Source organism: Lithobates pipiens, unplaced genomic scaffold (genome assembly GCF_037356315.1).
Source record: "Lithobates pipiens isolate NorthernLeopardFrog02 unplaced genomic scaffold, aLitPip1_a1.2 Scaffold_28, whole genome shotgun sequence".
NCBI classification, from domain to species: Eukaryota; Metazoa; Chordata; class Amphibia; order Anura; family Ranidae; genus Lithobates; species Lithobates pipiens.
The window spans coordinates 36,470,464-36,495,499 of record NW_027507789.1 but is presented as its reverse complement, the minus strand read 5'-3'; the positions used below and the strand labels follow the sequence as shown (position 1 = coordinate 36,495,499).

General features: G+C 45.6%; 1 protein-coding gene across 2 annotated transcripts; it reads right to left on the bottom strand.

The window, feature by feature from the left end:
• Nucleotides 1-245: 245 nt before the first annotated feature.
• Nucleotides 246-19,011, bottom strand: SRSF6 (serine and arginine rich splicing factor 6). Of its 2 annotated transcripts, XM_077459082.1 has the most exons (7): nucleotides 18,833-19,011; nucleotides 12,308-12,456; nucleotides 9,938-9,997; nucleotides 8,615-8,727; nucleotides 6,820-7,022; nucleotides 2,691-2,954; nucleotides 246-1,540 (listed from the first exon to the last, which is right to left on the bottom strand). In XM_077459082.1, the coding sequence occupies exons 1-7, from the start codon at nucleotides 18,937-18,939 to the stop codon at nucleotides 826-828; spliced, it is 1,611 nt and encodes a 536-aa protein (XP_077315208.1). In that variant the 5' UTR covers nucleotides 18,940-19,011; the 3' UTR covers nucleotides 246-825. The 2 variants fall into 2 exon arrangements, with proteins under 2 accessions (XP_077315208.1, XP_077315209.1); XM_077459083.1 differs by lacking the exon at nucleotides 9,938-9,997.
• Nucleotides 19,012-25,036: the final 6,025 nt, after the last annotated feature.

The following is a 25,036-nucleotide window of genomic DNA, read 5'->3' as shown; positions in this document are numbered from 1 at the left end:
TTTGAAGACACAAAGGACCCTCTTTTCTCAGGGCATGATACCCCAGTCTAATTTGTTATAATATAACCCACTGGTGCTCATTAGCAAGCCCCAGCAGCTGAAGCATTTTACGAACATGGAAACTATTTCCTATAGGGCGATTACCACCCCTTTCTCCGTTCTACACCTAGAGATTTACATTGTGACTTTCTGAACCAGAAATATGAAATAGGTCTTGTATTTATTGTATAAAATCAATTGCAAGATGGGTTGCAAAGTTACACTTTATTTTCACCTTGAAAAAGTCAACCACATTACAGGTTTACGTTCTAAGACAGTGTGATCAATCTCTACACTAGAGACCAATGGAGCACAGCCAGAAAAAAAAATGCTTTATTTGCGCTGCAAAAAATGCACATGTAGAACATCCTAAAAACTGCCCCAAGACAATACAAACCATTATTTACAATGTGGGAGGGGGCTCGAGACTGCAATTTGAAAACTGATTTCTATCAAGTACTGTATGATTTAATATTTTAAACCAAAGAAAATTCAGATATAATACATGGGAGTTTCATATTAAATCACTGTACTAGGAAACTGCTGAACAAGAAGCATCTTCAAGCACCAATGTTTTCTGGTGCTAGAACATACATGCAGGAAAAAAAAAAAAAAGATATACTTTCTGTACTTACATAGCTTATACTCTTCTTTACCAAACTAATTGGTACAGAAGAGTATGGAGGAAACTCCTGCAAATGAACCATCATACAAAGTGTTTGCCTATGGTTAGACTTCAGAGGGCTCAGTCCTAATACAAAGTATATCAAACTTTCACACTGCAGGCTACTCTGGGGAGCTGGAACGAGATCTGGAACTGGCAGCAGAGGCTGGGCGTGGAGGAGGAGAAGCAGAGCCCTCTCTGCTGGCAGAGGCTGCCATTGGTGACTGTGACCTGGATCTGGCATCTTCCTTTCCATTTTCTTGTGGGGAAGGGGATTTGGAACGGCTGCGAGAAGACCTTTCCCGCTTAGTGTTTGAATGGCTTCGGGAACGATCCCTTCTGCTTCTGGAACGACTACGGGAACGATCATGGTCCCCTTTGGACTGACTTCTGGATCTCTCTCTAGACACCTCCCTATCTCCCTTTGACTGACTGCGGGATCTGTCTCTGGATCTTTTCTCTTTGGATTGACTACGTGACCTCTCTCTTTTACCCTTGGACTGACTCCGCGACCTCTCTCTAGACGCATCCCTCTTTCCTTTAGATTGATCCCTCCTTCCTTTAGAACGGCTACGAGACCGTTTGCTCTTTGATCGGCTGCTGGATCGATCACGCTTTCCTTTAGAGCGGCTGCTGGACCGTTCACGTTTTGATTTAGAACGGCTACTGGAGCGGTCACGTTTCCCTTTAGATCGGCTTCGGGACCTCTTGCGCTTTCCTTTGGACCTGCTTCGGGACCGAGAGCCATGCTCGGACTTAGGTTTACTCTTTGAACGAGACTCTCTCTGCTTTGATGGTGATCTTGAGAGTTCTTTGCTCCTGGACCTGGATTTGGACCTATAACAACATGTGGAGCATATTATATAAAATGGAAAAAAAATTAAATATAGCACAACAGAAGATAACCTAGTCATCCTGTCACATACACTTTAAGTGGTTAACCTAATTAATCAGGCACACGGTACACGGGGCTCCCTATGCATTGCAGCATCTTATTTTTTGTGTAAATACCCTTTATTAGCATTTTTTTTAGCTCTGTCACTTGTCCTATTCCTCTCTATATCCGAGCAGGAGGGACAGATGCCTTCTGACATATGTCAGAAGAGGGACCTCTTAAATCTTCCTCCCTGTGGTCTTCAATGCAGTGGGGTAGGAGGGGAGAGGGGAGGAGATGAGATGGGTGTGGCTGGGAGTGTAGGAGATTCGCTTTCTCACTCGACTACATGTTAACAGGAAGAGGGAGGGGGAGCTGAAAACAGGCAGAGAGGAGACCTGCGGATGACGCAGACACGCATTTAGACCACGTTATCTTAGCTCAGCAGCCATGATAATCGTGGTCTGTCCTCAAGGGGAAGACAACAGCTGGCAGGATCAAACAGGAATTGTAAGAGATAGAGAATCAGCGCAAAAAGCAAAAGCACCAGCTTGCACATTAAAGGGACAGGAGCAGCATATTGTTTTTTGGGTTAACAATTTAAAGCATGTTAGTTACTATGTATTCATTTACACCCATAAGGGGGAATAGAGATTTAAAAGCCTGCTCTTAGTCGTGTGCATGTCCAAATACAGTGTCCATAGATTAGGCATGTCCTATACTTCCAGGCATGAGCCCATCTTAAATAATTTTAAAAGCAGTGATTAAGTGTTACTAAAGCCAGTAATATTAAAATAGTTAAAGTGACGCAGTGCCGTATCGAAAATAATGGTCTGGTCGGGAAGGGGGCAAATCCTTCCGGTCCTTAAGTGGTTAAAGTGCACTTGTAATGGAAGTATGGGGGGGGGGGTGCTACCATTACTTGCCTCCTGAAAATGCTAGTTGCCTGGCTCTTGGAGCACAGAAAAAAAAAGTGCATGCCTTAAAGGATGACTGTACCCGCTCCGTGTCAGCTTCAATAGTACAAGCAGGGTTAGTTACATTTCCCAAAATTGAGAACAGCAGAAATTTGGTTTGCAATATAAAATTGCTAAAGATATAAAAGAAACTTACCTGGACTGACTTTTCGCAGGTGAGTGGGAACGGCTACGCTTTGCTGGAGAACGAGAACGACTTTCTTTAGTTGGAGAACGGGATTGACTTTTCTTAGCAGGAGATCGGGAGCTGCTCTTCTTGGCTGGTGAACGGGATCTGCTCCGCTTTGCTGGTGAACGAGAGCGGGTCTTTTTAGCAGGAGAATGAGAACGACTCCTGGAACGGCTGTGGCTACTGTGTCTACTCCTACTACGAGATCTTCGCCTGCTTCTAGATCTTGACCTAAAGGACAGCAACGCATTTCATAATCATGCTCATTTGTATCAGGTTATTAAACATTTCCCACACTATATCCCAAAAACAATTCTTGACTTATGACATGTGCAACTTCAAGTGGACATGGCCTCAAAAAAGTGACATGCAAGGTTATAGGGAACATCTACAAATATAAACTGTGCCTAAGTAGTACTTTTAAAGAAAATGTAACCTCTAGTCTAGATTTATAAAAATAAATAAATAGCATTGCACATTCTGCATCTAGATACTCCTGCTCTTGAAGCCACATGTGTGGTCTCATATTGCATAAGGGCACCTAGCAATAAGAGATCACACAGGGCACCGCCACGTCTGACTGCTAGTGTTCCAAGATTTGCAGTGAAATGTGGTGATGTCTGCAGCCATGACCAAAAGTTGAGAATTGCAAAAATGTTCATTTTCACAAAGTCTGCCGCTTCAGTGTTTTTAGATTGTTTTGTCAGATGTTGCTATGGTATACCGAAGTAGAATTACAAGTGTTTTATAAGTGGCAAAGGCTTTTATTGACAATTACATTAAGTTTCTGCAAAGAGTCAATATTTGCAGTGTTGACTCTTCAATTTAAAGGTCTCTGCACTTCACCCTGGTATGCCGTCAATTTCTGGGCCACATCCTGACTGATGGCAGTCCGTTCTTGCATAATCAAAGCTTGGAGCTTGTCAGAATTTGTGGGGCGTTGTTTTGTTCACCCACCTCTTAAGGACTGACAAGTTCTTCATGGGATTAAGGTCTAGGGAGTTTCCTGGCCATGAACCCAAAATTTCCATGTTTTGTTCCCTAAGCCACTTGGTTATCACTTTTGCCTTATGACAAGGTGCTCCATCATCCTGGAAAAGGCATTGTTCAAACAGTTCTTGGATGGTTGGGAGAGGTTGCTCTCAGGGGATGTTTTTGTACCATTCTTTATTCACAGCTGTGTTCTTAGGAAAAATTGTGAGTGAGCTCACTCCCTTGGCTGAGAAGCAACCCTACACACGAATGGTCTCAGGATGCTTTAATATTGGCATGACAGGACTGATGGTAGTGCTCACCTTTTCTTCTCTAGACAAGTTTTTTTTCCGGATGCCTCAATCACAAAGGGGATGCAGAGGAAATTACTTTACCAGTCCTCAGCATTCCAATCCCTGTACCTTTTGCAGAATATCAGTCTGTCCCTGATGTTTTTCCTGGAGAGAAGTAGCTTCTTTGCTGCCCTTCTTGACACCAGGCCATTCTCCTAAAGTCTTCTCACTGTGTGCAGATATACTGACACCTGCCTACTGCCATTCCTGAGCAAGTTCTGCACTGATGGTACCCCGATCCCACAGCTGAATCAACTGTAGGAGGTGGTCTTCGTGCCCGCTGGACTTTCTCGGGCGACGGAAAGCCTTCACAACAAATTGAACCTCCCTCCTTGAAGTTCTTAATGATCCAATAAATGATTAAGGTGCAATGTTAGTAGCAGCCGCAATATCCTTGCCTGCGAATCCCTTTTTGTGCAAAGCAATGACTGCACATTTTCCTTACAGGCAACCATGGTTAACAGAGGAAGAACAATGATTTTAAGCATCACCCTCTTTTTAAAACTCCCAGTCTGTTATTCTAACTCAGCCAGCATTAGTGATTTACAGCCTTGTTGTCAACACGGACATCTGTGTTAACAAGAGAATCACTCACATGTCAGCTGGTCCTTTTGTGGCAGGGCTAAAATGCAGTGGACATTTTTTTTGGATTAAGTTCATTGTCATGGCAAAGAGTGACTTTGCAATTAATTGCAATTCATCTGATCATTCTGGAGCATTTGCAAATCGCCATCATAAAAACCTGTTTTTAAACAAGATTGCCACCTTCACAAGAGCAGTGCAGAAAAAGGCACAGTAGAGGGGAAAAATAGCTGCAGGGAGATTAGACAATACTGGTGACTAGTTCTTTCCTTGGCACAACTTCTCTAAACCAAATCAGTCTCTAGTTTAATTAAAGCGGGAGTCCGCCGGGACTGCGCTTTTTTTTTTTTAAAGCCAGCAGCTACAAATACTGCAGCTGCTGACTTTTAAATTAGTGACACTTACCTGTCCAGCACGCCCGCGATGTCGGCACCCGAAGCCGATCTCTCGATCATCTCTCGGGTGCTGCCGCCGCCATCTTTGGTATGGGAATCAGGAAGTGGAGCCTTTCGGCTTCATTTCCCGCTTCCCTACTGCGCATGCGCGAGTCGCGCTGCGCAATAAGGACGGTCCCCGCTGCCTCTGGGATCTGTGCGTTTCCCAGCAGGCAGCGGGGGACTTTCGGAAAGGGGAGTAATCTACGCCCCTTTCCGCAGAGAGCTATCCCGGAAGTGGGTGCAGATACCTGTACTGTACAGGTACCTCCACCCCCCCTCCCCCCTGCAAGGTGCCAATTGTAGCGCCGCTTTAAAGGCCGATAGTATTTTTTATGAACGTAGAACCCATATTTGTTACTTTATTATAAATTCCTCTTAAAGCGGAGGTCCACCCTAAAGTGGACCTTCCGCTCATCGGAACCCTCCCCCCCTCCGGCGCCACAACTGGCACCTTTCAGGGGGGAGGGGGGTGCAGATACCTGTACAGTACAGGTATCTGCACCCACTTACGGGATAGCTCTCTGCGGAAAGGGGCGTAGGTTACGCCCCTTTCCGCAAGTGCCCCGCTGCCTGCTGGGAAACACACAGATCCCAGAGGCAGCAGGTCCATCCTTATTGCGCAGCGCTACTCGCGCATGCGCAGTAGGGAACCGGGAAATGAAGCCGAAAGGCTCCATTTCCTGATTCCCATACCCAAGATGGCGGCGGCAGCACCCGAGAGACGATCTAGAGATCGGCTTCGGGTGCCGACATCGCGGGCGCGCTGGGCAGGTAAGTGTCACTATTTTAAAAGTCAGCAGCTGCAGTATTTGTAGCTGCTGGCTTTAAAAAAAAAAAAAAAAAAAAAAAAAAAATGCGGAGTCCCGCTTTAATGGCACGTTTAAGTCTTGCATCTTCTTAAATCCCAAAACACATTTGTAGAAGTTGCATCATCCAGACCCAGCCAAGTGACTGAAGAAACTGAACCCAGAAGGCTGGCCAGGAAGGGATAGAAGCACCGACACCACAGCACTGGAAAGTTATCTCTTACAAAGCAAGTCTGCAATGATGTGCTAATATGCTGCACTTACTAGTACCTTTTTTTGCACAGGTATAATTCTGTTTTAAATATCAGCTTTTCACAAGTTGCTAAATTTTTTATTTCTTTACTTGCAAGAACATTTTCAAACAGATACAAAGGTTAAGGTTAGCACTGAGATGCTTGCTTTGAGCCTAGGTTCACACTGACTGCGGGTCATGTCAGTCCCGACTTCGGGGACGATTTCAGATACCCGTACAGGTTTCTGCACAGATGTCAATGGAAATCGCAGCTCAAAATTGTCAAAAACAGTACAGAAACTACTTTTGGGAATCAATCCGGTGTCGCACCGATCTAGATGCTGCAATTGCCGCCGATTTGGCATGTCAAATATTATCAACGTGAACCAGAGCCAAGAAGATACTGGTGATATAAGATAGAAAGAATGTCAGGTCAGGATTTCCCTCAGATGAAATGGCTGTGATAATTACTAAGGCAGTGAAAACTGATCAAATCACCTGCGCAAAATAATGGGAAGCCTAAAAACATGACCTGTTGGGGCGCCTTAAGGACTGGAGTTGAGAAACTGCTAGATAACAGCACCCTTTCAAAGTTAAAGGTTGGCTATTAGACACCATCTACAATCCACACTTCCCAGTATACAAATAAAAAAAAACTGATTTAACAAGCATGTGTACTATACAATTTTTACTGCATCTGGTCCTTGCACTTACCTTGACCTGCTGCCAGAGTAAGACCTTCTGTGACGAGCTTTGCTTTCCACTAGACGAATCTTTCTGCCATTAATTTCGGTGCCATCAAGTTTGTCCAAAGCTCTCTTCATGTCAGAATAAGACCTGAACTCTATCACTCCCTCATTGGTACGCTCCTTGTGTGCATCAGCATATGTAACCTCACCTGCTTGCCTCATAAAATCCTAGAGAAGGAAACATGGAACATTGACAGTACCAATTCACAAAACATTCAGGCATTTTAAAAGCATAAGGGAAGGTGAGAACATGTTTCCAACTTTAGGTAGAAAGTTTGATTTTCTGTTTAAAAGATTTTCCTTCACTATCTAGGTGACCTCTGAATTTACATGAAGGTAAATGCAAAATACCTTTTGCTTCTCAAAAATAAATCCTGCAATATATGATCAATTGTAAAGTATCCCTGCATTACAAAAGCATGTGAAATATTTAAAACTCCGCTTCAGACATAAGTGGGAAGTTAAACTTGTGAGATGTGGCAAATGCTTAACTTGCTGCAGTTTAGCGTAGAATTCATTCATTTGTACTGTACCCAGCAGATACCATGGTTAGCATCGCTGTTCCGCTGTAGGTTCTGCTTTTGCAGGCAAGAGCAGTATTTAAGGGATCCCGTCATTCACTCTTACCCTTCCCGTTGTCCATTCACAAAGCACCTTGTATTCTGTTCACATGCATTCTGTGAATGGACAAAGGGGATCCTGTTATTACCCACCCCTCACAGAACATCTTGCATTTTCTGAACATAATTTAAAGGCCATTGTCACATTAAAAATGAGTGCAGCTATGCAATCTTTGAAGAAATTACAAGTCCTGTCTGCCATTGCAGCAGACGTCTTGTAGTTTTCAAAGAACTACGATGGTGTGGATGAGTGTCCTCATAGGATACCAACTCTCCAGCTTTCAAAGGAAAAGCCTGTACAAAAAGGTACGGGCAAGAAAGCTGGAGGACATATCTGCAGAAGACTGACACTGCACCCCGCCATCCCACTGATGGCGAGTGTAATGGTTTGTAGGCTCCGGTAGAAAAAAATGCACGCTCTTTTCTGCAAAAATATGCGCATCTATTTTTTCCTGAAAATTAAACTTTTCCTTTAAGGCATTTGGTAAATGAACAAGGGGAGATAATGTCAATTACCTGTCCCTCTTCTCCCTTGCCCATTCACAGAACTTACATTCTCTAAACAAACTCAAGACAATTTGTAAATGGACAAGGCAGAGTGCGCTGACGGGATCAATCTGTTGATCTCCGCTAAGCAGGCAGATGAAAGGTATGTCTCCTCTCTCTGTGCGGAGACGAACCCGTCAGAGCCCTGCTGTCCTCTATGGGAAAAAATAAATAAAAAAATCGGATGAAAACAGATCCGCTTGTCCGCTTTCAGATTCCATCCGATCCTCCAGACGGATGCAAAATAGGGTTTCCATCCATCTGGATTGGGCAGAAAAGATGGCGCCGGATGTCAGCGTATATGTCACAGCTGACATCCGTCACTCAATAGAGGTGCATGGAGCATCAGATCAAGTCTGACTTAAAAACAACAAAAACAGACTGACGGACCTTACCGCACAGCATATGTGAAAGGGCCCTAAGGGTTTACAAACACTTTAAATTTAACTATTTAGCTAATGAAAGAAAAAAAAAATAATGTAACTAAAATATATTTAATGAAAGCACACAACTAAAAATGTAACAGCAGCCTGTTTATAAACTGATCATGCTTTGTGTGCCAATTTTCCTCTTGAAAAGAGCAGCAATACCAACCTTAAGATCTTGCCAGCTGCAGCGACTGGAGAGGTTCTCCACAATAAGTCTAAACTCTGTGCGCACAGGAGGTCCATATTTATCCCTGCCGGATCTCTGGCTCCTGTAACCACCTTTGTTACACATGGAAAGCAAAGTCAGGTCTCCATTGAATATGCACAGTTCAACAACTAAATCTTTTGGGAGGGCTTTAAATAAAACTAGGTAGGATAGGATATATTTTACATAAAAACCTCCTTTGAAGCTGTGACTTTGGCCAATAATAAGCAGAAGAGACGTTTACTTTGTTCTGCTGTTTTAAGAATGAGCCTGTTTAGTGAGTACCCTCAAACAACCTTATCAACAGGACATAAAATTATGACATAACAAAGTTTACTTCATTCACATGCATGTTCTAAAGCATTTACAGTATTGCCAGTCACATTATTTACATTAAGGCAGGAGGTATAAGAAAAGAAGTGTCACTTGGAAGCACACGCAAGGGAGTCACCTAATCCAGTTTAAAGCCATTTCATCTAACCCTTTTAATCCTCACCATCACCCTGCGTCTAATGGCAATAGGCTGCTGTCGTCATGGCTTCCGGTAAGGTCAGCCAAAGGGTCATAGGGCAAGGGTCACACAATGTTTGGAAAGGCCAACCAGGAAAGGCAGTCATCTTAAGCCTCAATGGTCTCAGCCCCCACTGGTCTCTTTCAAATTGAAACATCAAGGACGGTTAAAAAAGGATTTTGGAATTCGACATGCAAAAAGGTTAAGAATATACAAGTTAAACATAACAATCATAATACAAGCATTTTGCATAAAAACTCTACTTCCACCAGAAAAAGCAAATCATAACCATTGCTTAATTCCACCCCCCACCTCTAATGCTTTTCTTTAAAAACCAATATAAACAACCCTGTGCTGCCAGAGGCATAAAATCACCACCAGCACCACAGGGATCAATGATTGCATCTTTTCACATGTTCTTGAAAACACTCACTTTGGCCAAAATTGACAAAGACAAAGACAGTGTCTGCAGCTAGCCCCACCCCCATCCAAATTTAAAGCGTTACTAATCCCAGGACCCTGCGTTCACTATATCTGGTCTCCCACAGTAAACAGAACATGGAAATGCAATAGTCTTAGCAAATATAAATCACTAAATACCTTTTAGAATCAGCAGTACATATAGCATTCTTATCACTTCTACAAGTGTCCGGTTAAAGCATGTAGTACTTTGTCTGGACAGTGCTGATTGGCCCTGTGCTGATCACATGCACCCTCCCAAAAAACAAACAAATATGTAAATGAAAAATAAAAAACTCTCTAGTAATACACACCAGACTCAGCATGTGTAGAATGCCTCCAATGCTCTGTTCTATCAGGAGATGGATTTGGGACTGTGGAAGAAGGGGAGGATCATAAGACAGGATCAAACAGCCTTTTTTTTTACACAATGCAGAGGATTAACCCCTTAGGTTCCACAGTGAGTATAACCAGCATGCTTTACTACATATGCAGGCTGATTTTACTGTTGTGGGTTTAGTAACACTTTAAGGCTCCAACACTGGCTCCCAGCATCACCAGATTTCTCAATAGTTTAGCTTCTGGGAGGTAATGCTCAGATTGCGCTACCAACTACCAAACTCAAATGTCACACATGGGGTGAAGGTGGGTGCGAGGATATCCCCCTATAGAAGCTCTGACACCAGTTGTCAGATTAGACAGGCCGGGATGCTGCAGTAGGGAGGTAGTGCGGGAGCACAACTGACAGTACAAAATTAGGGATGGATGCTAGCCGCAAACACCGTCACTTTGCATTATTTACAGTGTATCTTTAAAATTTATCTAAAGCCAATTGTTTTGCTTTGAATAGTGTGACGAAGGTTTGGAACCAGGTGTTTATTGCAATCTGTTAGAAAACGCACTCTCCATTTGCCCTGGGCATCAGTCACCAGGAGTAAAAGGAGGGAAAGCATCAAAATTTTGAGTTGTCACGAGAACAGGAGGTGAGGTGAAATCTGCCAATTGGGGTACCTGTTCCATGACAACTGTCCAATTGGACATTTCCTCTAACACTGGAGATTTCCAATCATTCTGTTGTGTCTACAAAACAGGCACAGAAAGGAGCGGAGGAAAATCTCCCCAACGGGAGGCCGATAAAACAAAACACAAAAACAGGAATTAGAGGGATTCCACCCAAAAAAAAAAATATTAAAAGCCAGCAGCTATAAATACTACAGCTGCTGACTTTTAATAAATGGACACTCACCTGTCCCGGGTTCCAGCGATGCCGGCAGCCGAGGCCGATCGATCGGCCCTCGGCTGCTGCCGCCATTCTAGGTGAGGGAATCAGGAAGTGAAACGAATCGGCTTCACTACTGCGCATGAGCGAGCCGCGCAATAGGAAATCTCAGCGCTGTCACTGGGACCCGTGTGTGTCCCAGCAGACAGCGCGGCAGGGCAGGAAATGGTGTAGACTCCCACGGGAGTCTATGCCCGGAAGTGGGTGAAAATACCTGTCTTTGACAGGTATCTCCACCCCCCTCCCCCCTGAAAGGTGTCAATTGTGACACCGGAGGGGGGGAGGGATCCGATCAGCGGAGGTTCCACTTTAGGGTGGAATCCCGCTTTAACCATACTCTGTCCAAAATGTAAAACGTTTTGGCTTTAGATATACTCAAAGTTTAAAAGCATATATACCATTGGTGATAAGCATGTATTTAAAAACAGCACGCGGTAAACAATTAGAAACTTTGCCTGTCAAACCAGTTACCACCGATGCACCGTCATGTTATTCTGCCTCTTAAATGCAACAGAACCTACAGACAATTATGCAGTACTGGAGGTCAGTTGCATCACAGAATGACAGAAAACTGGCTACCTGCACAAGTAATGCAAATTAACAAAGGTGTCACTCAAAGTGGGAGTGCACTTCACCCAGTTAATCTGCAGCAAAAACAGAAAAAGCATAAATCAGGTGGAGTAAACTGCATTTTATTCTTCACGGCATATGAAAAGCAGAGCAGTGTATACTTTGATCTATAATAATCTTAATTGCATAAAAAAAAATCCTGGATATTATCTGATAAAGTCTCCAAACTGGTTCAATTCTTTGGAACCGTATTAAAGTATAACTAAAAGCAAACTTTTTTTCCGGTTGGGACAGAGTGGAGGAGGATTGGAACACCCGTCATGTTTTATTACTGGCTGTGCCCATGTTGGCAAGATTCGTCCTTTATTTGTTCTGGTGACCGTTACGGGATATTGTTTCACTTCCAGTTTTGGCTACCAGACAAGTGAAAGGAAATCTCAATGGGAAGCAGATGGCTAAAAAAAAAATCAGGTTATGACAGGTTATAACCATCTCTTACTCTATTCAAAATGAAAAAAAAAAGTTTTGCCTTTAGTTCTTTAAATTCTGTACCAAAAGGTGAAAAGCACATGATACCAGATGTAGCCCCATTACAGAATTAGATAGACCTGTTTATCAGTTTTCTATGTGCTGTTACTATCTACTCAGAGAATCTAGCCAATAAAAAAAGTACCCTAGTAGCTGACATTTAAAGATTAAATTACTGGCTAAAGATTCCATTATCCTTGAAGATCTGACGCTTTACAGCCTCTCTAGCTGGCAAATCGCTCAACCGCCTGATTACTCAATAGTTCTTCAATCCCTAATCGCTGCCACAAAAATAGGTGATGCTTACTGCGATTTCCAAAGCTGTATCCTTCCCTGTCCCGTCGAGGTCCTCGAGCATGTTCAACAATCACACGCTCCCCACACAGGTCTTTGCCATTTAACTCATACACCGCATCGTCCGCATCCCGTGAGTCTTCAAACTCCACAAAGCCATATCTGAAAAAAAAAGTTTTATTAGATAAAAATCTTAAAATGTAACCTGTTAAATTTCACAAACTGCTCATGAAAATTTCTTCTAATAAGCACTTGCCGGCCGCCCTATTGCAGATTCACTGCTAAAGGGTGGCAGTTAGGGGTGCAACGGATCAAAAAACTCCCGGATCGGATCGTTCCTCGGATCATTTTTCGGATCAGCAAATAATAATTTAATTTGCAAAAACCTGTGAAAATTCCACCACAATATAGTCCTCACTGTAATATCCACAAGTAATATTGGCTGAGTATGGCTGGGCACGGCTGAGTATCGCAGAGTAATGGCAGGCAGGGTATTGCTAGGGTATCAGGGAATTGCAGAGTATTGGCAGGGTACTGCAGGGTATGGCTGCTTCCATCTCAGGATCTCTCCCCTCCACTGTACAGGTTAGTACAGAGAGGGGAGAGGAACCGGCGTCATTACATGATGTTTACACTGATCGCTCCGTTGAAGCGATCAGTGTAAACAGCCTGGGTGTAGAAAGATGGCCACCACTTTGGAGCTAGTCCGAAGCCGCTGCCTTTCCTAAGGCCGAGACCGCGGAGCGCTCCGCGGCATGTGCCGCTCCGAGCGGGGTGACCCGTTCGGATCACGGATCGGTGACGATCCATTGCACCCCCAATGGCAATGCTGTGGAGAATCTCATGTATACATCGCAGCCACGTGCATCAGCAACCACACCGTGCAGCACGTGCTATGGCAGTTTGAAGGGCTGAAGTACAGCTATGGCAATTCACGGGAAAGAGCCAACCTGCCACAGTACGATGGCGTCTGGTCAGCAAGTGGTTAACCACCACTCAAAAACTTAGAGGAGTCCTAAGAACTTGTTCACATGGGCATACTATACACCCGTGTGAGGGCTGCATGTCAGTATTCGGTCAAAATAGCAAATTCACGAAGATCTCCAATCACGTCACTTCCGGTTACTGTAAACTGTCAGTAACTGGAGATTTAGACGAGTTGCTGTTTTGACACACCGGAAATCGCGTACACTGCGATACGCAAACGGTTTGCTGTTTTCACAGAACAGTGGCTATGAAGGAAAAAGTTGTTGCCGTCTTGGAGGCAGCCATGTTGTTGGTTAGTATCAGGTGGACTAACAATGTCCACTCGTCTCATGTACATGCTTTCCAGCATTGTGTCAAAACAGCAACTCGTCAATCTCAAATTACTGATGCTTTACAGTAACTGGAAGTGACGCAATTGGAGATCTCAATGAATTGGCTATTATGACAGAACACTGGCATGGGGATGCACAGATGTTCTCTGGAATTTACTTAGGCATGCTTTAGAGTACGCCTGTGCAAGGGCCATGTTTGCCTCCATTGGAATGCACAGGTGTTCCATGTCCCCCCATGCAGGCAGTCCCATTCATTTCAATTGGGATGCAGAGGCTACAGGGACACAGCCGCCATTTCCAAATAGACAGCCAAGTCAAGCCAGCTGTCAAATTGGGAGCAGCAGCTGTGCCTGTGAAGCCACTGAGACACAAATGAAATGAATGGGACTGTGCATGGGGATACATGGAACACCTGTGCATTCCAATGGAGGCAAACATGGCCCTTGCACAGGCGTACTCTAAAGCATGCCTAAGTAAATGAGGCCTAAGAAGCATGCCTTATCAGTGACCCAGAGGCTGGTGACAATTTGCATGGACAAGATTGCCAAGAAACCACTGCGGTGTCACGTCCTCACAGGCAGAAACTAGCGAAGTGAAATTTCTCAGTATGGCATAATACTAAGTTCCTGCTCTATAACTCGCATGTTTGAATGGCCAAGCCACGGTAACATCACTTCCGCCTCAATTGATTACATGCCATCCATTTAGAGTGCAGTGCATCAGTTATGTCACCGGCTGCTACACATGTAAATATATCATAAAGGGTGCTTGTTTGAGATATTTACCGTACCTATTGGTAGGCCTTACTATAGGCACAAAACAAAGGGAGTTTACTATGACTTTAAAGTGATAGAACCTATTTATCTACAATAAAAAAAGTTACTTACCGGCTGTGTGCGATGGTATTGCACAGAGTGATCCTTTATCACTTTTGCAGTCCCCCATTGGCTTTTTGCACCCTTCACGAGTGCCCCATCAAACTGGTCACTGAGAGGGCACACAGGATGAGTGTCCAAAGATGCACAGCTTATCCATGCCACTCGCTTCCTCCCAACAAGATTTGACTGACATCCCACTGCGTAGAGTCTCCGATGAGACCAGGAAGAGGGATGAGCCGTGCAGATGGGACAGTGCTGGATCAAGAGGGGATTCAGGTGTTTAGGGACAAACTAGTATTGGAGCGTTTTATACCTTAAAACAGGGAATAAGGGAAGTAGCTCATTAAGGCACCCTCCCTTACTCATTAAGGCGGAGTTCCACCCAAAAGGAACTTCTGCTCACCTGTCTCCTCTCCCCCATCCGGTGCTACAATTGCCACCGTGGGGGGCATGCGCAGTAGGGTTCGCGTCACAAAGCCGTAAGGCTACACTGCTGGGTACCCTTACCCGCAATGATAGCATCAGCTGCAGTGCCGACATTGCTGGACTCCAGGACAGGTGACCTATTGTTAAAAGCCTGCAGCTTCAGTATGTGTAGCTGCTGGATTTTTAATTTTTTGGGTGGAACACTGCTTTAAACTGCACTTTTTTGGAGGGAGAGGTACATAGTTTGGACAGCAGCAACCAGCAGAGCAGCTGTGATCACACAGTAACTGCAGGCTTTGATTGATCAGAGCGGAGAAATGCCAGGGAGTGGGAGTTTTTTTTCTCTTTTGGTGCGTGTATCACGTTCGGTGTCCTCAGCTAGTTACAAAGCGAAACCAAGAAATGGAAGAAATATCCTAGAGGTAACTGTGTGCATGTTTACCTAGCTTGTGAGGCCTCCAAGACACCCGCGTGAAACCAAATGTTATAGTCCAAAAACCTGAACCTTTGAAATTTAGTCTCAATATTGAGGCAAAGGAAATGGAGGGTCGGATTAGCTACTGGTCAGGAATTGCATGATGGTCCAAAGAATGTGCTTCATGGAAAATACACTGTATGAAAACACGCAAGCAGCAAAGAGGACCCAAACCAAATTAATTTATCATAGTCTGCTAATATGATTTAACTGACGTTGCAACGGCATTCCACAGACTGATGGGACACACATCATGAATCCTAGGAGGCTGCAGGGTACTCTATAGCGCATGCACTGCCAGGGGGACTTTGGGGGCACCATCATGGGACTGGCAGCAAGAATCTGGAAGAGACACCCCCCCCTCCAAGGTGCACTACTGTGGCTCCCTAGAGATCCTAGCTTTCATCGTGGCCCCCAGCAGAGTACCCCCCACCCATGTGCATCAGGGCCTGAAGTTCCTCTCCCCCATGTGTATGAGGGCCCACGGCAGAGTCCACACCAATCTAGTGCATTATCCTAAAAACCATCACTGTGCTATAAAAAGTATTATACTCACAAAATGTCAATATAATCAAGCTCACCACTAAGGATGAGCTCCAGTGTGTTTGCACAGCCCGCCAAGAAGTCGGCACTGTGCTCATCACAGCAGCAACTTCCCGGTGGGCTGGGCAAAAACGCCGGCGCTCATCCTTACTGCATCACCCCACCCACAGCACATCATATCACATGGCAGGATAAGATAAAGCTCCAATAGGCCAACACGTTTTGAGCACTAGCCTCTTCCTCAGAGCCATCGGTGTCATCAGCCAAGGCTCTGAGGAAGAGGCAAATCCTCAAAAACGTGTTGGCCTATTGGCGCTTTATCTTCTCCTGCCACGTGGTATGATGATGCTGTGCTATGTGACGAGCTTGATACTATTGTCATTTTGTGACTTTAATGCTACATTTTATAGCAAAGTGATGGTTTTAGGTTGATTCACTAGATCGGTGCACCCTCTTTTTTTTGTGGTTTCGGACTTCCCCAGTCTGAGGGCAGCAAGACGAGAGCTAACCATACCAGCCAAGATGGAAGAAGTTCCCCAGCAGAGACCCCCTCCGATCAGTGTCTCACCCACCCATCAGCGTCAAACCCCATACTATCAGCACCCCCTGGATCAGCATCTTACCCCATACTATCAGCACCCTCCGATCAGCGCCTCACCCCCCCCCTCCAATCAGCGTCTCACCCCATACTATCAGCACCCCCTGGATCAGCATCTCATCAGCACCATCCGATCAGCGTCTCATCCCATACTATCAGCACCCTCCGATCAGCGTCTCATCCCATACTATCAGCACCCTCCGATCAGCGTCTCATCCCATACTATCAGCACCCTCCGATCAGCGTCTCATCCCATACTATCAGCACCCCCTGGATCAGCGTCTCATCCCATACTATCAGCACCCCCTGGATCAGCGTCTCATCCCATACTATCAGCACCCCCTGGATCAGCATCTCATCAGCACCATCCGATCAGCGTCTCATCCCATACTATCAGCACCCTCCGATCAGCGTCTCATCCCATACTATCAGCACCCTCCGATCAGCGTCTCATCCCATACTATCAGCACCCCCTGGATCAGCGTCTCATCCCATACTATCAGCACCCCCTGGATCAGCGTCTCATCCCATACTATCAGCACCCCCTGGATCAGCGTCTCATCCCATACTATCAGCACCCTCCGATCAGCGTCTCATCCCATACTATCAGCACCCTCCGATCAGCGTCTCATCCCATACTATCAGCACCCTCCGATCAGCGTCTCATCCCATACTATCAGCACCCTCCGATCAGCGTCTCATCCCATACTATCAGCACCCTCCGATCAGCGTCTCATCCCATACTATCAGCACCCTCCGATCAGCGTCTCATCCCATACTATCAGCACCCTCCGATCAGCGTCTCATCCCATACTATCAGCACCCTCCGATCAGCGTCTCATCCCATACTATCAGCACCCTCCGATCAGCGTCTCATCCCATACTATCAGCACCCTCCGATCAGCGTCTCATCCCATACTATCAGCACCCTCCGATCAGCGCCTCATCCCATACTATCAGCACCCTCCGATCAGCGTCTCATCCCATACTATCAGCACCCTCCGATCAGTGTCTCATCCCATACTATCAGCACCCTCCGATCAGCGTCTCATCCCATACTATCAGCACCCTCCGATCAGCGTCTCATCCCATACTATCAGCGTCTCATCCCATACTATCAGCACCCTCCGATCAGCGTCTCATCCCATACTATCAGCACCCTCCGATCAGCGTCTCATCCCATACTATCAGCACCCTCCGATCAGCGTCTCATCCCATACTATCAGCACCCTCCGATCAGCGTCTCATCCCATACTATCAGCACCCTCCGATCAGCGTCTCATCCCATACTATCAGCACCCTCCGATCAGCGTCTCATCCCATACTATCAGCACCCTCCGATCAGCGTCTCATCCCATACTATCAGCACCCTCCGATCAGCGTCTCATCTCATACTATCAGCACCCTCCGATCAGCGTCTCATCCCATACTATCAGCACCCTCCGATCAGCGTCTCATCCCATACTATCAGCACCCTCCGATCAGCGTCTCATCCCATACTATCAGCACCCTCCGATCAGCGCCTCATCCCATACTATCAGCACCCTCCGATCAGCGCCTCATCCCATACTATCAGCACCCTCCGATCAGCGTCTCATCCCATACTATCAGCACCCTCCGATCAGCATCTCATCCCATACTATCAGCACCCTCCGATCAGCGTCTCACTCCCCCCCCCCCTCCGATCAGCCTCTCGCCCCTTCCGATCAGCACTCCCCCTCTCTGCAATCAGCGTCTCACCCCATACTATCAGCAACCCTGGATCAGTGTCTCCCCCCTCCGATCAGTGTCTCCATGGGTCAAGAAATGTTTTCCTGCACAGTCCGGCTATAGATATAAGCAGACAGCCATGATGAATGGAGAGCTGTAGTTGTAGGACAGCCCATCAATTCTATGACACTGAGCACCACACACACTCCTCCACTGAACCCAGCCTGACTAGGCCGCACTCGGAGCCCGGCCGGATTGCACCCGGTCCTCAGCACTATGGACAGCATGGATCATAAACACGCTGCAGTTGAGCGGGCCTCGGCGCGGTGCATTGTGGGAGGTCCTCCGCACGTGCCCGCACTGAGAGGACGGTGACGTCACGGCGGAGCACAATGGCCTCCATTTTGAGCGGATAACCCGCCGCAGATCATGGCTCCCTTCACACCGACCCCCGCCGGATCACACACCCCACGGCGCCCTCCCCCTCCTTCTGTCACAGGACGGCGGGACACGTGCAGGCGAGAGAGAGAGGCCGCACACCTCAGCACACCACCCCATGAAGGCCCCGCGGCGTACAGTCCCGTCTCACCCGTTCTTTAGGTCCACCTCCAGCAGCTTCCCGTAGCCTCCGAAGAACCTCTGGATGTCTTTCTCCCGAACATGGTAGCTGAGTCTTCCGATATAAACACGCGGCATGGCGACACTACAAGAAGAAGAAGATGGCGGCCTCAGCTCCACAGCAGAGTGACGCGACAAAGGCGGGAGGGAGTCTTTATAAACTACGGGGGCGTGTCCGGAGAGGAGGCGGAGACTGTCTCGTCGGGAGAACGAGAGCGAGATTTGCTGTCCCCGCCCACCTCCAGTGTATGGACACGTGGACGGCGATAGTGATGAGATGGGGGAGGGGGTCTGTATTCCCGGGACCCCTCCTCCTCCTCATACATGGGTCAGATTCCTGCAAATCACCGATCCCTATAGAACCCTTCCTTATGTTTTCATACACGTAACACACATTCACCAACCACACCTCCCAGAACGAGAGACACCTATCATCACATATATGTCGGCATGGGACACACACCCTGCCACGCCCCCTTACAAGGAGAATGACAAAAAATAATAATAAGTTTAACCCACAAGTGCTGTTTTTTGTTTTGTTTCACCATTACTATTCCTTTATACTGGATATTGGGATGTACAAATGCAGCCATTTAGAAATCAGAGGAAAGGTTTAGCGCTGGGAAACACTTTTTGATAGATAAAAAGTGCATTTTATATACAACTATATAGATCAGACCAAAGTGAGGGACAAATGAGGAGGGACAGAGGGACATTGCACCAAATCAGGGACAGTTCCTCGAAATCAGGGACAGTTGGGAGCTATGCATTCACCTAGGATCCATACATTGGAGAACTCAAGGGGCCCCAAACTTTTCACTATCAGGGCCACCGAGTATTAATTTTTACTAATATTTACAGAATGAAAACATTGTTATATATAAATGAGCCCCACCCCCCTTATAAAATGATCCCCATCAGAACATCATAGCGCCCAACTGTCCCTGATTTGGAGCAAAGTCCCGCTTCCCTCCTCATTTTGCTCTGATCTATATATTTGTATATAAAACACACTTTTTATCTTTCAAAAAGTGTTTCCCAGAGCTAAACCTTTCATCCGATTTCTAAATTACTGCATTTGTAAATTTTAAAAGCCAATATAAAGGAATAGTAGTGGCTGAAAAAAAAGCACTTGTAGGTTTAACTCATTTATTTTTGTATAATTCTCCTTTAAGGGGCGTGTCCTATGCCTACATACTTTTGCTAATAGGGATCCCGCATTCCCATCTAAAAAGTTGGGAGGTGTGTCAGAGTTCCCCTTAGATCAGAGTCTCCACCCCCCCCCCCATCATAGTCCCTACTTACTTCAATGTTGCACCAAAAATAGGTCTTCAGGGTACAATATTTCCTTCTACATTACTCTGATCTACACCTAAATCAGCTTCATTGTTGAGGCCACCAGGTATTGTCTCAAACACAATTATTTTGTGTTCGATGACCAATACTACCTTCAGATAAATGCCACTGCCATGAGGGGGGGGGGGGCTCATTTGCCCCAAGCTATGCCCATCTGACTATGGGGCTATGGGAGCTACAACACATCCATCATAAGAACCCCTTTGTTGCACAACACATTGTGTTTTATGGGAAGTACAATCAGTGTTGCCAACCACCAGTATTTTTATAGGCAGCCAATAAAAAATAGGCACTTTTCTCCAGCCAGTAAATGCCAGTTAAAGAAAAAGGTTGCCAGTAAAAAATATGGCTGTGACGCTTGGCGGAGACCATCCGAGTGCCTGCTACAGTGTGTTCAGACTGTGCCGGTGTTCTGCCGAGAACTGTCCCCCCATCGGATAGTGTCCACCCCGTACTGCGCAGGCGCAGCTCTTGCGCAGTACAGAGAACAAGGAGACATCGAAAGTCTCTGAAGATGAATGGCGAATGCGCACTTAATAGTACCTTCTGCCATGAGTCCAGGTTCAAGCCCCACCATGCAAGTGGACACTGCCCTCCCACACCTCAATGTGGCCCGAGTCATGGGACCCAACACTGAAGCCTACCCCCTGGAGATCACAGCACCCCAGTGGAGGACTTCCATTCACAGCCCTCAACTTCTCATTTGCACCCATACCGAGACATTGTGGCTCAACCTCCCCCCTCCGACCCTCGTGGCAATCCTATCTACAAGCCATTCCAACTAAGGAGGATTTCAAACAGCTCATAGAAGACATAAAGGCACCTGCCGAGCTGAAATCCAGGCCCTCCATACGGGCTGCAAGGACTGCCCAATTCAGAAGAAGCTGAAGATCCGCAGTCCCCCCTGCAGGCCCTGTTTAACAAACTGCTGGGGGAGGCCGCTGACAAGCATATTGAGATGGACAAAGCTCACCGAGCCACAGCGTTACTTGTAATAAACCAATAATTGTTTTATCTACTGTTTTGTAAGGACAATCTTAAATAAACTGTTTGACATTTTCCTACGGCCTTCACTATGTGGTGCTTTCTCTTCAATTGCTGGTAATACCGGTTTTATGATTGGGGAATGTCATAAGCCAATTGGATATAGGAATTACCTGCGGTTTCCTTAAAATAATTTTTCATAATGATCTGGCTATTATGGGAACCCAGGACCAAATCAAATAAGATCAAGATATGAGGATCATAAACATGGGTAAAGCATAATCTGGATTAGTTGTCGTTACAATGTGAAACAAATTCTGAAATCCTAGTGGACGGACCATCCCAGATAATGACAATATCATCGATATACAGTGCCTTGAAAAAGTATTCACAAGCCTTGAAATTTTCCAAATTTTGTCATATTACAACCAAAAACCTAAACGTATTTTATTGGGATTTTATGTGATAGACCAACACAAAGTGGCACATAATTGTGAAGAGGAAGGAAAATGATAAATGTTAAACAAACAAGTCCTTTATTTAGCAAAAGTAGACGTTCAGGGTACAATATTTCCTTCTACATTACTCTGATCGACACCATAGACAAATCAGCTTCATTGTTGAGGCCACCAAGTATTGTCTCAAACACAATTATTTTGTGTTCGATGACCAATACTACCTTCAGATAAATGGCACTGCCATGGGGGGGGGGCTCATTTGCCCCAAGCTATGCCCACCTGACTATAGGGCTATGGGAGCTACAACACATCCATCATAACAACCCCTTTGCACAACACATTGTGTTTTATGGGAGGTACAATCAGTGTTGCCAACCACCAGTATTTTTATAGGCAGCCAGTAAAAAATGGGCACTTTTCTCCAGCTAGTAAATGGCAGTTAAAGAAAAAGGTTGGCAGCAAAAAATATGGCTGTGACGCTTGGCCGAGAGCATCCGAGTGCCTGCTACAGTGTGTTCAGTCTGTGCCAGTGTTCTGCCGAGAACTGTCCCCCCCATTGGATAGTGTCCACCCCGTACTGCGCAGGCCCAGCTCTTGTGCAGTACAGAGGACAAGGAGACATCGAAAGTCTCTGAAGATGAATGGCGAATGCACACTTAATAGTACCTTCTGCCCTGAGTCCAGGTTCAAGCCCCACCATACAAGTGGACATACGGTAGATGATGTTAAACATCACTTAGTAAGAGGGCCCCTCGTGGGCTTGCTTCGCTCGCCACGCTTCGGGCACGGCCTCGCTTCGCCTAGCAATTTTTTATTCTAACTCTATGTCCACTTGGATGGTGGGGCTTGAACCTGGTCTCAATGCGCAGGCGCCGTTCATCTTCGGAGACTTTTGGCATCTCCTTGTCCTCCGTACTGCGAAAGCGCAGTACAGGGCGGACACTATCTGATGGGGAACAGTATTTGACAAGACACCAGCAGTGTACCATGTGAAGTTCAAGGGAAAGGAGCAGCCAGAGCCTCATGTGCAGGTGTGCGGAACGGGAGGAAGACAAGCCGGGAGTGGACTGAAGGGATCATCTGGCATGGAGAGAGAAGGTCACTGTAACTCAGGAGGGGACATGTCATGTTGGTGAGGTGCCATCATCATCTGTGCTGCTGTCAGTGTCACTGTGAGAGTCGATTTCCTGTGTATGTGCCACCCATTTTCATTTGTTGCCCTCTCGATTCCTGTCCCTGAGCTACTTATTTACTATATCGAAAATAAAATAAGAAATATGTTTTTGCCTTATTATCTACCTTAGATCACTTTGCTAATTGCATATTGTACTTATGTGTAGCCTAAAATCTGAAATTTGCACTTAAAACTATAATTTTGTAACTTTTGGATATGCCAGTAAAAAGTTTGCTGTGCCAGTAAATTCTGGGTGTCATGTCAGTAAATTTCAGTCTGGTAGGTTGGCAGTACTGAGTACAATGCCTTAAAAAAGGATTCATACCCCTTGAAATTTTCCAATTTTTTTCATGTTACAACCAAAAACGTAAATATATTTTATTGGTATTATATGTGAGGGACCAACAGAAAGTGCCAGATAATTGTGAAGAGGAAGGGAAATTATAAATGTTTTTCAACATTTTTTTACAAATAAATATGTAAAAAGTGTGGAGTGCATTTGTATTCAGCCCCCCAATACTTTGAATCGCTACTTTGAAGAACTACCTTTTGCTGCAATTACAGCTGCAAGTCTTTTGGGGATGTCTCTACCAGCTTTGCACATCTAGATAGTGACAACTTTTGCCCATTATTCTTTGCAAAATAGCTTAAGCTCTGAAGAAGAGTGTCTGTGAACAGTAATTTTTAAGTCTTGCCACAGATTCTCAATTGGATTTAGGTCTGTACTTTTACTTGGCCATTCTAACACATGAATATGCTTTGATATAAACCATTGATGGTGAACCTTGGCACCCCAGATATTTTGGAACTACATTTTCTATGATGCTCCACTACACTACAGAGTGCATGAGCATCATGGGAAATGTAGTTCTAAAACATCTGGGGTGCCAAGGTTCACCATCACTGATCTAAACCATTCCATTGTAGCTCTGGCTGCATGTTTAGGGTCATTGTCCTGCTGGAAGGTGAACCTCTGCCCCAGTCTCAAGTCTTTTGCAGACTCTAACAGGTTTTAATCTAAGATTGGCCTGTATTTGGCTCCATCCATTTTCCCATAAACTGACCAGGTTCCCTGTCCCTGCTTAAGAAAATAATCCATACAATATGATGGTGCTACCACAATGTTTCATGGTGGGCATGGCGTGTTTAGGGTGATGTACAGTGTTAGTTTTCTGCCATACATAGCATTTTGCTTTTAACCCGAAAAGTTCAATTTTGGTCTCATCTGACCAGAGCACATTCTTTCACATGTTTTCTGTGAGGGAAGGTTGGAGGCTGGAACACTTTTTCCTTTTCTGCAGGTGTGTGTTGGACCAGCTATGAGAGGAGGTTGGAGGCCAGTAGTCTTTTCTGTAGGTGTGTGTTGGACCGGCAATGAGGGATGGTTGGAGGCTGGTACTTTTTTTTACAGGTGTGTGGTAGACCGGCTATGAGGGTAGGTTGGAGGCTTGTACCTTTTTTTTAAAGGTGTGTGTCTAATCTATGAGGGAAGATTTAAGGCCGGTAGATCTTTCTCTTTTCTGCAGGTGTGTGTTGGACTAGCTAAAAGGGGAGGTCTGAGGCTGGTACTTTTTTTTTAAGGTGTGTGTTGGAGTGGCTGTGAGGGGAGGTCAGGGGCCAGTACATTCTTTTTACAGGTATGTGTTGGACTGGCTGTGAGAGGAAGTCAGAGGCCGGTACATTTTTTTTACAGGTGTGTGTTGGGCCAAGTATGAGGGGAGGTTGGAGGATGGTACTTTTTTGTTAGAGGTGTTTGTTAGACCAGCTTTGAGGGGGGGTTGGAGGCTGGTACCTTTTTAATAGGTGTGTGTCGCATGGGCTATGAGAGGAGGTTTGAGGCAGGTTCTTTTTTTTTTACAGATGTGTGTTGGACCGGCTATGAGTGGAGGTTGGAGGCCAATACATTTTTTTTACAGGTGTGTGGTGGACTGGTTATGAGGGAAGGTTGGAGGCTGGTACTTTGTTTTTTACAGGTGTTAGGCTGGCTATAAGGGGAGGTTGGAGACAAGTATACGTTTTACTGTAGGTGTGCGTTGGACCGGCTGTGAGGAGAGGCTGGGGACCAGTATACTTTTCTGTTTTCTGCAGGTGTGTTTTGGACCAGCTATGAGGGGAGGTTCCAGGCTAGTAGACTTTTCTGCAGGTGTGTGTTGGACAGGCTGTGAGGGTAGGTTGGAAGCTGATACCCTTTTTGACAGGCATA